Source organism: Lichenostomus cassidix, chromosome 7 (assembly GCF_008360975.1).
Source record: "Lichenostomus cassidix isolate B80296 chromosome 7, HeHo_3.0, whole genome shotgun sequence".
NCBI classification, from domain to species: Eukaryota; Metazoa; Chordata; class Aves; order Passeriformes; family Meliphagidae; genus Lichenostomus; species Lichenostomus cassidix.
Genome location: NC_139488.1, coordinates 3589239 through 3605121, shown reverse-complemented (window position 1 = coordinate 3605121; position 15883 = coordinate 3589239). Strand labels below are relative to the sequence as shown.

At 42.1% G+C, this 15883-nt stretch overlaps 1 protein-coding gene across 9 annotated transcripts in view; it reads left to right on the top strand.

The window, feature by feature from the left end:
* AGAP1 (ArfGAP with GTPase domain, ankyrin repeat and PH domain 1) overlaps positions 1–15883 on the top strand; it is a 305386-nt gene that overhangs the window by 90899 nt on the left and 198604 nt on the right. For 5 of the 9 annotated variants that reach the window (XM_085065825.1, XM_085065822.1, XM_085065823.1 and 2 more), the window contains exons 2-4: positions 4264–4322; positions 8491–8578; positions 9250–9261. In XM_085065825.1, the coding sequence (XP_084921951.1) occupies positions 4264–4322; positions 8491–8578; positions 9250–9261 (159 nt within the window). The remainder of the gene's footprint in view (positions 1–4263; positions 4323–8490; positions 8579–9249; positions 9262–15883) is intronic. The other 4 variants (XM_085065826.1, XM_085065824.1, XM_085065819.1 and 1 more) reach the window with 1 other exon arrangement.

The window sequence follows — 15883 nt, the reverse complement described above, 5'->3', positions numbered from 1 at the left end:
TCAGAGGTCCCACTAGCTGCCTTGCTGCTGTTACCCATGGCAGTAAGAGGAGTTAATTTAGGAGAGGTTCTCCAGTGTAAAAAATGAAGGCTGGGATGAGCCAGACTGCTGGACCCTGAATGGACCCTGGCTGTGGTTATTTCTGTGGTAATGGCTGTGGAACATCCCCAGTTTCCATGTGACTTCCTCCCCTCTTCCAGTCGTGGTTGGTGGGATTTGCCTTGGCCCTGTGCTCTCTCATTAACAGTATGTTGCTATAATTTATTTAGATCTTAGTGATAATTCCTGGATTTGAAGAATAGATTTTTCTAAGCAGGGCTTTTTTGTGTAGAATCAGATCTCTTCAGAATCAGCTGCTGTCCTGGGCCATGGACTGCATAGACCTGGCCAAAAATAGCCATCAAATGTGAGGATTTCACCTCAACAGCTGTTGCCCCATCCCTGGAAGGCCAGGCTGGACAGGGCTTGGGACAGCCTGGGATAGTGGAAGGTGTCCCTGCCCGTGGCAGGGGTGGGATGAGATGAGCTTGAAGGTCCCTTCCAACCCAAACCCTTGTGGGATTCATGTGGAACCAAAGTCTTAATCTGATTCTTAATACTTAAACACAGAAAGTTCCTCTGGGTGGGACTTGAGTTACTAAATTGAGGTCTAAAACAGCCAAGGAGCCTGTTGGCGTTTGTGCTTCAATGTAATGGTAGAAATAAAAACAAAAGAAATGAGAAGAAAAAACAAAATAAAGACTTTAGTTGTGGCAAAGTGAGCTTCTTGAAGCAAATGCAGCTAAAATGATCTTCTTGGTGCATGTCCTAAAAAGATGTGACACCATGAATATTTGAAGCTTTTGATCAGTGATGCAGAAATTAAACGAGCAGCACATACAACTGTGATTAATTATTGACAGAAGTCATTCCTTGCATATGTAGAGCTGTAGTGGGATGTGAAGGTTGAGTTCACTGGAATTCCAGAGCTGGGCAGTAATGCAAACAAGACCCCAGTTGATCAGCTTCATACATGTGGTTCTATTTATTATGCAAATCTCTTCCAATATGTTTAAATCACCATGTTGTGGTGGGGAGTTGCAGCTTCAGCAGAGGATTTTTGTGGGCTACACAGTTTGGGCTCTGCATGCTCCAGTTGTATGGATCCAGTGTTTCATGCTGTAGCTGTAAGTTTGGGTTTTTGTTATTTAGGAAAATAAGGCAAATCCCCAAACTTGTTTGTGATGTTCTATCTGCAAGTATTTGACCTTTTCACCTTAACTTCCCTGGATATTGGGATTAACTTGGAATAAACCACTCCTTCCTGAGGCATTCCTACAAGAACTAAATTGGTTAGAGGGTTGCTTCATGTCCATCCAAATGATGGCACACAAATTTCACATTGCTGAAGAGACCAGGTGCTGTTTCATGCCATGTTCTGTGTTTAGTTGTTGTTGTTCCTTGTAAACATGCCACTGTAAAGGATACTTTAAAGGATACTGTAAAGGATAAAGGGAGGAATCTCATAGATCTAACAAGTTTGTTGGTTTTGGTTTTTTAAAGGGCACTGGAAGACCTTCTGTAATTTAATTGCCAATTGAAGATTATAATAGTGAATTTTAGTTTAAATTAGTTGGGTTAAGGTCAAGCTTTTTTCCTTTTTTTCCCCTCCTCCTTTTCAACAGACATATTTTGGCAGTAAAATGGAATTTCAAATGTTCTCAAGTGTTTTGGACACTCAAAACCTGCATGTGTGGCAGTAACCAAGGGCTTAGTAAAAAAGGCAAGATAGCTTTGTCGAGAAGTCTTGCAGCTTGTCAAGTTAATTTTATTTTATTTCTTATATTGCTCATCAGGATTAAAATGCATATATTGCCCATATTGATAGCTGAGACAGTTTTGGAAGGTCCTGGTGTGGGGTTTTGGTGCATTTTGATGAAGGAATGTCCAATTAGGAGAAATAAATCTCTGTGCTTAGGCTGGGTCACCCTTCCTTTTTGTAGCTGCCCCCCTGCTTTTTCTTTTGGCCTCTGTGCTTTTGGAATTTTAGCTTTCATTGCCTCCCTCATTTGTCCTTTTGGAATGCACAGGTTGAAAATAATATTTTAAGGGTTTTATTTTAAAGAAAAGCAGCAGGATTTGTACTGTTCTTGTTACCCTTGTGCATCTACCCTTCGGCTTGGCAGATTTTTTTGCAGCTCTCCAAGTCAGTAGCAGAGATCTGCTCACTCATCTTTTTTTAATCTTCCATGGTGATAAAATCCAGTGCTTCTCTTTTATGGAAGCTTGCTGACATTAACAGGGAGCTCTCCCACTTTGTTTCACACACATCAACCTCCACGAGTCAGGGATAATACCTGCCTGAGTCTGATGGTTTTCCTTGACTCCTGAGAGTCTGGAGATGAGCTGAAACCTCCTCATGTGTCGTTCAGCCTTGGCTGCTCCTTCCCAAATCCACAGCAGCTCACAGCAAACCATGAGAATTGATAGTTTCCTGTCAGGCCAGTGAAATCTTTCCTAACACCCAATCTAAAGCTCCCCATTCCATTGCTCCCTGTCTGGGAAAAGTTCTTTCCCACAGGAAGGTAGGAAAACATCCTACAGCAAGCTGTGGTCCCTTTGGAATGCCTTAATCACAAGGCACCTAGAGCAGGTCTGGCATGCAGTGTTCCCAAATGGAAATTGCTGCTTGTTTTGTCTGCATCTCAAGATATTGTCACTTGGGCGTGGGACAGAAAGATTTTCCTGATCCAGTGGGACTTCAGGTCATGGAGCAGGGGCTGAACGACCACGGTGTCTTCTCTTGCCCCTGGAATGCCACAGGTTGACCCAAATCTTCAGAGCATTTCAGTCTTGAGCCTTTGGTTTTCCTTCTCCTGCCATGGAGTCTGTGGGAAGCAGCTCAAATCTGTACTGAAATACTGATTGTTTTCTGTGTGTTTTCATATAAATACGCACAGGATTTCTTCCCTGCTGAAATACAAAGCTACGTGTTAAATCAAACTGGAGGTTTTCAAATTCATGGCTAATGGGTCTTTTTGTGATATTGAAGCAAAAGCAATATATTTCATCGGGATACATTGGAAAATAGAAGTTTGCTTTGTGTTTGCTTTTAGGTGGGCACTGGGAAGGCTTGGATGGTTTCTGAAATTACTGAGGGTCGCATCTGGAGTAGGAAATTGCTTCCAATTCTTTGCTCTCCAGATCAAATGAAACAGCCTTCTCCTCCTGCTGATGAGTGTGTTGGAGGGAAGCAGTGCCTTGCAGGATCTTTGCTTGCTTCAAAACAACATGGTCAGGTGTAACCTCTCACCTGTTATTTCCTGAGGCATCAGGAACTGGTTGGAACATTGGGAATCTCAGTGCAGCTTTACTGTGGATCTGGTCTGCTCACTTCAGCTGTTTTGCATGGCTTTGGAGGGGTTAAACTAGGGTGCACACTGGATTTGTAACAGAAACATCACCGTTTGCTTACAGCTGACTAGACCTTTATGGAAGGAACAAAATGATAAATGTTTTTGGAGATGGAAAAATAGGGAGCCTTATATCTGTTCTTTGGTGTGGATTTGTCAGTGAGGCTGGACCCAGGTGCAGCCCAAAGGACTTAATTTCTGTTGGGAGCAGTGATAAACTTGCTGTTCTTCAAGAAATCAACCCCTGCCCCCTGTAGTTTTTATTTAATTTTATAGGAAATTGCCCTGTGGTTTAGTTCTGCCTAGATTATGCTAGTGAAAAACAGCATGTTTGAGGAATAAAGAGAGGTTCTCCCCTACCTGAGCAGGGATGTTCCCACTGACTGGTTGCTGCAGTTGCTGATGTTCAGTGTGATGTGCAGTAGAAAATAACATGGTTTAGAACCAGCAAGTTTTCTTGTTTACCTGGGTGGAAAGGTTAATGCTGATGGTGGCAGCTGCAGTCGGTGACAGTGTGACAAATCCAAGGCTTTTCCTGTAGGGAAGGGATGTGTTGTTGTGGATGGGAAATGGTTTAACCAGGTACATGCTGGAAGAGCCTTTGCACGACCCCAAGGGCCTGGAGTTAGTTTGAGCTTGCTGGTGATGTGGGTGCACTTCCTGCTGAGAGCAGATCCACGCAGAATGGGAATTTCTGGAATTTTTTATATCATTTAGCCAAACCTCTGGGTTCTGTCATGTTGGACTGTCACTCTCCCAAGATCAGACATGACCTTTGGTTTTGCATTCCCAAAGCCTTGGCATGAAATTGTGTGCAGCAGAGCATTAAATGTCATTATCCTGATGTTGTGAATGTTTTCCTCTTCCACAGATGCCTTTGTAAATAGCCAGGAATGGACACTGAGCCGATCTGTACCAGAGCTGAAAGTGGTGAGTTCATGTTTACTCCTGTCTTGGAAAACATCCTGAAAATGTCACACACAAGGGTGAATCTTCCATGCTTCATTCAGTCTACTGCTGGGAAAAAATGTAGAGAGCAGTTTCAAGAATTTTGCCTTTATATATCTATTGTAGACTCACAGAGTGGTTTAAACTGGGAGGGACCTTAAAGCTCATCCCATTCAGCCCCCTGCCATGGGCAGGGACACCTCCCACTATCCCAGGTTGCTCCAGGCCCTGTCCAACCTGGCCCTGAACTTCCAGGGTTGAAGCTATCTTTATGAAGATGATGTATATTCAATATTTATAATCATACTTCAAAGATCTCTCAGTACTTTATTGCTGTTTGAATTTGTTCTGCTCCATGAAGCAGCTTCCAAGGGGGATCTTCTCAGCAGGGAAGTGTTATGAGGGCAGTGGAAGTTAGCAGCTGACATGTAAAGCTCGTTTTATCTCCCCATAATAAGTTTCCATGATTTCTTCAAGGATCAAATGTCTTTTCTCCCTTTCTTAAAAGAATTTAATTGAATTGATACTGAATAAAATAAAAAGAATATTTTTAAAGTCCATGTAGTAAATCAAAACCTACATTTTACTGTAACAACGAACAGTTATTTAATAGCTACTTACAGTAACTTTTCCCTTGACTGAGTTTGTTCCATATAGCAGGAAGAAAAAGCAAAAGTAAGAGGCAGGTCAGGACAGTTTCCCAGATTTTGCTTTTTGAGAGGTGTGAACATGGAGACTGTTTGGATTTTAGCAGTGCACAAGGTGAGTACAAGAAAAACCTGGCAGTCAGTGGAGGCAACTCTCTAATACAGGAAGAGTCACCAGGTTTTGTTAAACACGTGGTGTCATTTGGAAGACCCCAAACACCTCTCACAATAAAACACCAGGAATTCAGGGCTGGAAGGTGTTGGTTGGATAAGAATCCAACACTGTGGTGTTAGCTGGCTTATCCTGGGCAGGATCTGCACATCTTCCCCTTCTCTGAGCCCTGCTGATTCACAGCACCCACCAAGAAACGTGGGAATTGCAGGTGGGACCAGAGCTGCAGGTCCTACACGTTGTAATACAGAACACAAATGATTACCAAGCACCAGCTGAGGGGCTCAGGGTACATTTTTTCTCTTGTGATAGCCTGCCTGCATCATGTGAATACTTGTCTTGGGTATCTTGCCCTGGTGTTGTGTGAACCAGGGGTAAAAAATCAAATTTCAGCTGTGTGGCTGCTGCAGAGAATTGATTTGCAGTGGTCAGCATGCCCAGAGATGGCTGTCCAAGGGTAAAAGCAGAACTTTTACTGTTACAAAAATAATAATTTGATTATAGCACTGCAAATTATGGAAGCCAGCAGCACCAGCTGTGCCTGTGAACCTGTGCTCCAGCAGGAAGAGCAAATTAGGAACCCCAGCTGAAATCTGCTCTGCTTTTCCTGCACATCTGCCCTTGAGGAGGAGTTGGGGCTGTGAGTCACCTCTCTGTCATTCCCTTACTTCCAGCCTCATCTTCCCTGCTCCTTAAGGCTGAGGGAGGAAAAGGCCATATTAAAGGGAGAGGCTGTCCTCCTGTACGAGCTGGGAATTCCTTAAATTGAGGTGGTTGGTTGATACTTATTTTTGATTCATATCTGTAGTTGCTGTTGTTGAGCCCTTTGGGCTCTGCAGAATTTTAGAGGGAACAGAAAGTGGCTCTGGGAGAACAGAGAAAGTACCCAGGGCTGCAGTAAAGGAAGGAGGTATTTTTTCAATGTGCCTTTGAGGAAAGAACATCAGTCTTTGCCTCCTTTTTTTAGCAGAAGGCGGCTTGGTTTCTTTCCAGTGTTCAGGATATTCAAGGCCACCTTGGAAGGAGTTTGGAGCAACCTGGGATAGTGGAAGGTGTTCCTGCCCATGGCAGGGGATGGAACTAAAGGAGATTTAAGGTCCCTTCCAACCCAGACCAGTCTGTGATTCTATAGTTGATTCCTGCTGATCCTGAACTTCAGTTTTACTTATAGATTTCAATGCTTCTATTGTGGTCAAGGGCATGGTGAGACCAGTACCTTTGGTATTCCTGGATTCTGTTCATTCAAGTGTTAAATAAGGATGTGCTAGGCAGAATAAATGTGAGATCTTTTTGGATAAAATCACTGAATTTAGTGCAAAAAATATGCAAAATGCGGTCATGCTCCTCTCCTGGACAGCTTTAAAATGCCAAGTGCTATCAATACGGTTTATGATTTTTCCCAACAGGCTGTAGTAGGAGTGGGCAAAGTGGCTTGGGTTTGTTTTACAGCATGTCTGGCACATGCAAATAAATGATTCAGTGTTGCACAAGTCATAACTGAAAAGAGCAGTGAGTTGTAGCTGAGTTTTCTCCTTCCTGAACTGGGCTAGGGTGGTATTTTTGTTCCCTAACATGCTTGTCATAACTTGGTGCATTTCAGACATATCCATAAATAAATGGCGATAACTCGGATTGTTTGTGTATGAAACAGGGAGAGAGAGGAATATGACTGCTGTGAAAACAGGCTGGCATATTTGTCATGCTGTGGGGGAGCAGCCTTAAAGCAAACATTAATGCTGATGAAGAGAGAAACTGTATCAGAAGTCACTTTTTTTTTGCCAGTGTAAAATTTATTTCTCCTAGTTTGTAGGAATGAATGAGAACCAGAAGTGCTGTCAGTGCTGTATCCTGATATGACCTTTGGGATATTAAAAAAAAGTGTGTGTATATATATGTATGTGTGTGTATATATATATATATGTATAATTCTGTTCTCAAATCAGCTGATGTCTTTCAAATATCGGAGGTCGTTAAATAGAACAAGACATCCCAGCCATGTTCACTCTCACTGGACCCCCAAGTGATGCTTTTCTGTTTCCCCTGGCAGTTAAAATTTGGTATAAGTGTAATATAAAAGAGCATTTATTTCCATCCACACTGGGCTAATCACTTGTAAGTGAAGATTTCACTGGAAAACTGTGTCTTGACCAAATGTATTAACCATTAAAAATACAGTTCAGCCTTCACACACTAAATGAACTCCTTTGAGTGGTGGTGAATCCTGAGCAGGGAGAAGTACTTTGTTGTAGGCAAAGGGAAAAGGTAGGAAGGAACTTCTCATTGGGAAGCTTTGTATGGAAAGGGAGGTGGTGACAGTTAGGTGATGAGAAAAAGTCCAAAGGCCAAGCTGTTTACTCACAGGGTTCCCTCAGGTATTAATGGTTTTGTGGCATGGGTAGGAGTAGACAAATTTATTGCAGTTCATGGGTATATAATGGAGGGAAAAGTCATTGATTTGAGAGGTTGCTTCATGTTCTGGGGGTGAGGGACATATGTTAGAGATGTTGTTTTCTTCCTGTGACTCATCCCAGAATCCCCAGGGGCCATGCTGCCCACACTGTGGGATCAGCCCAAGGCACAGGGGAATTTGGGGTTTGTGGGGTGCCAGCGCCCATGGCTGGGTCCTATCAAGCCATGTTTGATGAGGAAGGTGGTTTCTTACCAACTAAAATTAAAAAAACATAGTAGAGAATGTGCAGGAATGTGGAGCTCATTGCTGCTGCCTCTGTCCCTTTGGCAATCCCGACAGATCAGCAGAGTTCATCTTCTCTCCAGGGATCTTCTGTTCTGAACCTCTGGTGAAGGTCAAGTAAACAGGAGAGAACAGAGCAAGCTGGGCTTGTTTGAAAGGGGGAGAGAAGTTTCCATTGCCTCCCCTAGAAGGGAGCACAATGTCCTCAGCTCTGTGTGCACCTTTAAAGCCACAAACCCCAAATACCTTCAAGCCTTTTGGCTTTTGAGCACCTCTGGGGAGAAAACTCCTGTGGTGTGCAGCTGCATTCTTGGGCTGAAATTCATCTCTGTGAGGGTGGGGAGGCCCTGGCACAGGTTGCCTAGAGAGGCTGTGGCTGCCCCTGGATTCCTGGAAGTGTCCAAGGCCAGGTTGAAAAGGGCTTGGAGCAGCCTGGGATGATGGAAGGTGGTGGAACAAGATGAGCTTTAAGGTCCCTTCTACCCCAAACCATTCTGCTGTTTGCTTTATCTCTAGGCATATTTTGCACTGTGTCTGTTGTTTGAGGTGTTACTTCTGTATTAAGATTTTGCATGAATATGCTACTTCTCACAGGGAATCATTGTAAATGAATTTTTTTATTCCTTTTTTCTATTCCAGGGGATCGTGGGTAACCTGGCGAGTGGCAAGTCTGCACTGGTGCATCGGTACCTGACTGGCACCTATGTCCAGGAGGAATCACCTGAAGGTACATGGAGACACAAATTCCACTCTCATTTTTCCCCCACAAACGACATCTTTATTCATTTTTGATCATGCAGAAATGAATTGGCAAAAAAAATCCCATTTGCTACTTCAGAAATCATGGAGATTTTTGCTTTAACGTTCTCCACACTGAGCTAAGTATGTACAAGGAGTATAACTGTAGATTTTCCATGACTGCTTAGCATCCTTTAAATACTTTGGCCCCCAGTGTGTGTCCATATGGGAATTAGTCCTGATGGAGAGGAGTTGACTGCTCTCAGTAGTGCTGCTGTTTTCACTTGGGCTGCTCAAAGCCACAATTACTGTCTGTAGTGGTGGATTTCTGCAGAATTGGGTGTTGGGAGAATAAAAAACTTCACCAGCCTAAACTTAAAGGTGTAACTTGTCTACTGTTTAATTATTAAATATTTTGTCTTTTTTTTTAATGTTCTTATGGCATAGAAAATTTATTTGTACCTTGTAGTGCTTAACATTAATCCGATTTTATAGCTTGAAATCAAAAATATCACAGTACCTTACCAAGGTGTATCTTAGAGTAAATACTTTTTTGCTTATTTTTCTTTATCTGTTCTCCTTATGAACTTTTAAATCCAACTCTGAGACACTGAATTTCTGGTTCCTTCTTTTCCTTACTGGCTGTTCCCTTCTTTGCAGATATGGATGCAGGTAACTATACATTGTCTTCATGGCAGCCCTCGTTTTGAAGGGACAGATGGTGGTTTCTGTACTAGAACGTTTTTTACCCCCTTGTTTTGTGTATCATTTTGAGTTGTTTCCTTTTGATTTCAAGTCTTTAGTACATCTCACTGTTTTTGTCTCTTGCTGTAGATGTCTTTTCAGCAGTAGTTTGTAGCTTCATGCATCTCTGATAACATTTGTTTCTAATTAACTTTTACCAAAGGAAGCTGTTAAGCTTGCTAGTTGACATTTTAACAGCCTGGAATTGTAGCTGAAATGGGAGGAGAGGGAAAGGGAGGGATGGACAAGGCTTTTTCTGTGGAATTGCAGTAACACTGAGATCTTACAGTTTATAAGTTTGCCTTAAATGTTTTTGCTGCTTTGTAGCTAGAACTGTTAATAATTGATGACAGTAATTGAGCCTCTGCACACAAGTGTGTGTAGATCATGCTTCTGGATGCTGATAGTGAGAAATGGGGATAGAGGGTGTAATGTCACTGAATACAAAAAATTTTCAGCAAAAATCAGTATCTTGACAGATCAGTATCATGAACAGATCCCTGTTCATGAAGTGACTTCATGAACAGAAGATATTTATATTTTGGTTTTTTTTTCCCCTTGGAAGATTCAAATATACTGACTGTTGACAGGGCTAACCCTCCTCTCCTCCTACAGGATGAATATTTTAGGTGGTATTCCTTGGGAGTGTTGCCATCTGTCCTCTTTGTCTTCAAGGATTTTTATTTACAGTGCTTGAGTGACGTTGTGACTGTTTTTTCCTGAAAGGATTAGATGACAAAAGCAGTGTCAAATCATTTCCCTGCACATAAGTGTGGCTGACAAGCCTCACTAATGACACTGTTGCATTTCATTAAAGGGAGGAAAACTGGAATAATTAAGAGCTCCAGTTCGCCTTGTGAGGGATAAGGTCAAAGTTTCCAATCAAGTCAGCATTAAAGGAAATTCAAACCCATTAAAGGAAATTCAACTACCCTTAGTAAACATCTGTAGTGGTGGTTTGGTGGTGTTTCAGTTCTCTGTCAGAGAATCATAGAAACAAAGGATGGTTTGGATTGGAAGGGACTTTAAAGCTCATTCCCTTCCACCCCCTGCCATGGGCAGGGACAACTTCCACCATCCCAGGTTGCTCCAAGCCCTGTCCAACCTGGCCTTGAGCACTTTTAGGTCGTTCAGACAAAATCCCTAGAAAAGAAAGTGTAATCCTTGGCATTGGAGACCACTGTGGATCCTCCTCCCTTCCTTTTCTGAGGGATTGTAAACGTGCCAGTTTGTTAAATTGGGTAAAGAAGAGGACATATATGGGATGTTAAGGTGTCAGCTGCTTGATCAGTTAAGAAAAACCTGAGTTTACTGACTTGGAATGGCTTCCTAACAGCTAAATTTATCAGGCATCATAAAATCAGTACCTAATGGGTAAAGTGATGGATATTTGCTTCACATGGAAGTGGTGATTAGGGCCAGGGACTGCTATTTCTGCTCTCCTTTGCCTTCGAAATTGCTGCAATTACCATGAAACCTGCCCTGGATCAGACAAATGCCACATCTCCTGGAGGCCTTGAAGGCTTCAGCATTCCAGTAAATGAATTTTAACTATGTAAAGATGGTTTCATGTTTCCTTCAGCTCTCTAAGTGGGACATTTCTATTGCTGCCTGTCACCTCCTCCCCACCATGAGGAGGAATCCTACACATTACAGTGCAAAGGAGTTTTCTCACTGCCTGCCCCAGTTTTTATTTCTGTTCAGAACTTTTTAGTCCCTAATGGGTTTTTAACATGCAAACCTTTGTTTCCTCAAAGAGTAAGTTTTTATTAGGGAGGAAAATGGCCTTGAGACTCTTCCTTTGCATATTTAACTTAGCTGTGCTCCTGAGTGACACATTTTAAATCAGATGTAAGAAATGCAGCAATGTGTTACCCTGTAGTAAATGGGAATTTCAGTAGTCTGGGACTTTGAATTTCTTCTGTGATGATACAACAAGGAAGTGATGGGAAATAAAGAATCCTAGGGGTTTGTCATCTTCTAAGGACCTTCCAAGTGATTGGAAAAAGAACTAATACTGCTGGATATTTTACCTGCTGAAACAACAAGTAAGGTGTGAGAAACCTGCTCTCTTTTTTTCCCCCTAAAAATTTAAAATTTAATTCAGCCTGTAGGAGCAAAGTGCAATGTGGGGCGTGTGTGGAATTTGAGACTGAATTGTTTGCAGACCAAGGCAAACTGAAGTTTATAGGAGAGCAGTGAGTGTCAGGAGGATTCTGTTACTGTTTGGGTTTTGTTTCCAAAAAGGCATGGAGGTGTGAAACATGACTTAAAGGCTTTTCCACGTTTCTGGCATGTCTGTGAATATTTTAAGTCGTGTCATGATTATTTCAGTACTTTTTGTTTTCCAGTGAGTCTTATAAAACAAAACAAAAAAATACCCAGAGAAATTGTAGTTCAGGGTTGTCTCCGTTGGGATGGTGAAAAAGGAGGGTTTTTTTCTCTAGGTACTTTGGGATATACTTTTTATTTATTTATTTCATGTGGAGTAATTATTTTTAGTGTTTTTAAAAGCATAAAAACCATTCCGCATCCTGGCTTGAGGCAGCAAGTAGCTGTTGCAGTCAGTGGAGGTTTCATCTCTCTGTGTGGAGGAACTTAAAATAAAAATGAAATTTTCTGCCAGTAAAATGTACCTTTAATGTGTTCTTTAGAAAGCTGTGACCATTTACTTTCTTTCCAAAGTTGGCCTAAAAGTAATTTGACACTCTTGCTGCTTTCCCCATGTAACTTTTTTCAGTACCACAGTGAGCAGTGTGTCACTTGAATGGCAGGAATGGTCATAAAACAGCAGGAATGGTCATGATTATTATTAAAATACTAAATGAAGTGTCACCCTCAGCCTTCCCTTTGAAGCATGTCATGAAAGTATGATGAAAATAAGTTGCCAGCCTTTAACAAAAACATGCATTGATGATCTTCAAGCCTGTTCCAACCTCAAGGATTCTGATTTTGTGTAGAAATTACATCTTGAGGGATGCATGTCCATGGTTTTCTGTTTGTCTCAAGTAACTATTTCTGTCTGATGCTTCCTCAGCAAAGGGTAATTATGCAAGGAGGATTGAGGAAGAGTGCTTTAAAATTTCAGCTGCTTTCATTCACATCCTCTTAAGAGATTTTCTCCTGGTTACAGTCCCTTACACAATATGTATGTAGAAAGTTCAAGCATAATCTATTGACTGGGATGACCTTCCAGGTGTCTTCATTCAGCTCTGATCTCCTGGGCTGAATCCAATAATGGAGCTGGTTCACCTGGGAAGAAAAATCAAGGGGATAAAAGAGGACTCCCCATCCCTGGCAGTGTTGAAGGCCAGGCTTGGAGTAACGGGATAGTGGAGTGTCCCTGCCCTTTGCAGGGTTGCAATGGGATGGGCTTTAAGGTCCCTTCCAACCCAAACCATTCCATGATTCTTTTTAGCTTGCACCTGGTTATGCTGAGAGATTTAACACTGAGGTGGGAGTCACAGTTTGGTGTTTTGGGTTGAATAGAATGTGGGAGCTGCAGCAGAACTGAACAACTTCTCCCTTCTGTAGCACTGAGATTCTTGTTCCTTCTCCACATAATTCATGCAATTCTGCCTGCTGGGAACAATCAGGTTCCTGAGGCTGCCAATCTCCTTACAGAAGCCACTCGCTATTTTTATCTCGTTAATATTTTTCAGATACATAGGAAGGCCATATTTACTAAACACCCAAATTTGATCTTTGATGAATAAAAGGAGGATGTGTCCCAGACTAATCTTTGTGCTCTGTTCTCAGTGAGCAGCTGGCTGAATTGTAAATGAAGATCAGAGAAATGTGTCCTGTAAGGATGTACTTAGGTGCTTTTCTGGGAAACATTCATGTCTCTTCATTCAGGATCTTTTGGAATTCCAGAAAATCACCATGATAGGTGTAAAAATTTACACAGGGAGATTTTGCAAGAATCCCAAGTGCACAGAAGTTCAAAAAGGCCACATTAACCTTAAGGTGGTGTTTTGTGGTTCTTGGGCTACAGAACCCAAGAAAGCTGAACTTTCCTGTGTTGGTTTCAAATCCTTGGTGCAGTTTCCACAAAGCCCTGCAGCACTTTTAGGGCAGCTGAAGGATTTTTGGTCTGTAAACCCACAGGCAGGCATTGTCTCGTGTTCAGAAGCCAGCAATGACTTGGGACATGTGTTTCAAAATTACCTCTTTTCACTCCTTTGTCTGCCTTTTTGCTAGAACAGTACCGACTGATTATTTTTATTTGGCATTTCATGCTGACACCCAGATATAAAACAACACTTGTCTCTTTTTGATCCTTTTAAAGCACTGCTGCAGCATGTTCTCTTGGGCTTTTGGAGCCTTTCAGGCTTAGCATAAAAGAGTGTGTTTATGTATTCTGCCCTCTCCCCTCTGGAGCCCTTCCCTCTCCTGCTCCTCCCGGGACTGCCTGTGTGGGTTAGAGAATCCTTTGAAAACCTCTCTGTTCCAGCTGTCGGCTTGGGGACTGTTTAAAGTGCCACACAAATAAGGAGCTCTGTTAATTAAAGGAGAAACTCAAGTATTTGCTCTTTAGAAGGTGCTGAAGAAGCAGATTGCTGGAAAGGGCTTCCTTTTTAGGTTGTGTGCTTCGAGATTCTTCAAAGTGTTCACTTTAACACCTTGTCCCTTGAATGCCCAGAGATTTTTGGGAAATAATGTCTGGAGCATTTGTGTCCTTCTAACAGGCTTCCCTGAAGGTTGTGTCCCAGGTAAAAACTCTAAAGCAGATTTTTAACTTCTTTTACAACTTTAGGCTCTTAACAGGAGCTCAAGTGACTTCTCCCAAGTAACAAGTGATGCTACAAAAGGAAATGGCCTCAAGTTTTGCATGGGGAGGTTTAGGTTGGGTATGAAGGAAATTTTTTCACCAAAGGGTTGTCAGGCATTGGAACAGGCTGTTCAGGGCAGTGGTGGAATCACTGTCCCTGGAAGCATTAAAAAAAGTGGCTGTGGCATTGGGGACATGGGTTAGTGGTGGCTGTGGCAGTGCTGGGTTAAGGGTCAGAGCTGGTGATGTCAGAGGGCTTTTCCAGCCTCAACACTTCTGTCATTCCATGATTTTAGGTCTCTAGTGCTCCCTGCTTCTGCTGTTGCTGCTTTTGAAGCCAGTTTGGAGTGGCTCCTGCTTGGACCTGCCCTCTGCTTTATTTCTCAAATACTACAGCTGGATATATTTCTAAATCATAGCCCACTATTTCACACTTGATCTCAAAGCCAAATTTTAGTATTTTTCTTTGAACATGTTCCTTGTTCAGCTTGTATTTGATTTCTTATTGTGAGCTTTTTGGTTTTATTCCCCTTCCACTGAATCTGTTGTTGTTTTGGAAAGCTGTATCAGAAAGCAGGGCATAGTAGGTAGCTGATTTTGTTCACAATATGCTGAATTCTCAACAGACCTTTGGATTTGCTGCTACAGCAGGCTGTCACCAGGTATTTATACCCATTTTAGGGAGGGCAGATTACAGTGTAATCACTGCTAAGTCTACTTTTAACTTCAGGGTTGCTACTTGTGATGTAAAACTGTAATGAAAGGACAGGTATTGTAGAAGCTGGCTGGTATAAAAAGTAAAGGGATATTTAAAAAGGCAAGAGGGGTAAGAAAAGGCCTGAAATCTGTGCATTGGTGCTTATAGGAGGTAATTTTTTGGCTTATCTTTGTCAGCTGTTTAGGGTTTATTAATACAGGTTAAGATTTTGCAGTTATGTCGGAAGCCTGTGAAGTCAAGCAGAAATTTCAAGCAGATGACTTTTGTGTTAAATTGAAAGCAGGGATGGGTTTGTCTAGAAGATGGAAATGGCTGAGAAGCTAACTTAGAAGGAGCTGCAGCAAAAAAGAGCAATGATATTTTAAATCATGGGGCTGACTTTGTAAGATACTTCGTTGGGTAAGTGATGTTTTGGGCTGTAAACATTTAAAACTGGAAAAGACTGGTGATGGAAAAAGGTAGGAGTGTGCTAAAGTGGTATCACATCCTGCCTGAAGAAGCTGACTCGCTGCTTTTTTTGTCTCTGGCTGCTTTGATAAAAATAAGCTTTTAAAATTAGACTTGTGTCTGTACAATTAGTGGGTGTGAGGTGTAAGCAGCTCTCTGCACCTGCTGACAGTAAAATAAACCAAGAAAAGGAAAGAAAAATATTGAAAAAAGGAGCTATTAGTAGAAATGGGAGCATCGATTGAATTGTAGGCTGATGCTTGTGGCTGCAGGAGGCTCCTCACACTTAGGAGGTTGGGTGGGTTTGAGGGGTTTGGCAGAGGGTTCCCTACAGGTTCCTGGGAATTGTTTTTCTTCCCCTTTAATCTGTCAGAAATGCTTCTTCCCATGACAGAACTATGAGAACATATGACATGTTCAACTTTCATTTGCTCTGTGCCACAATTTCTGTGTATTGATGTGCAGTGGGTGTCAGATGAAAATGTGTTAATGCTTCATGTTGGATTGAGGGGTGTCTGAACCCAAGGTTTATCCATGGAACTGTGCTGTAGAGCTTTCTATCTCTGCTCCCACTTGATATTCTTGCCTGTTTACCTGGGGCCATAATAATT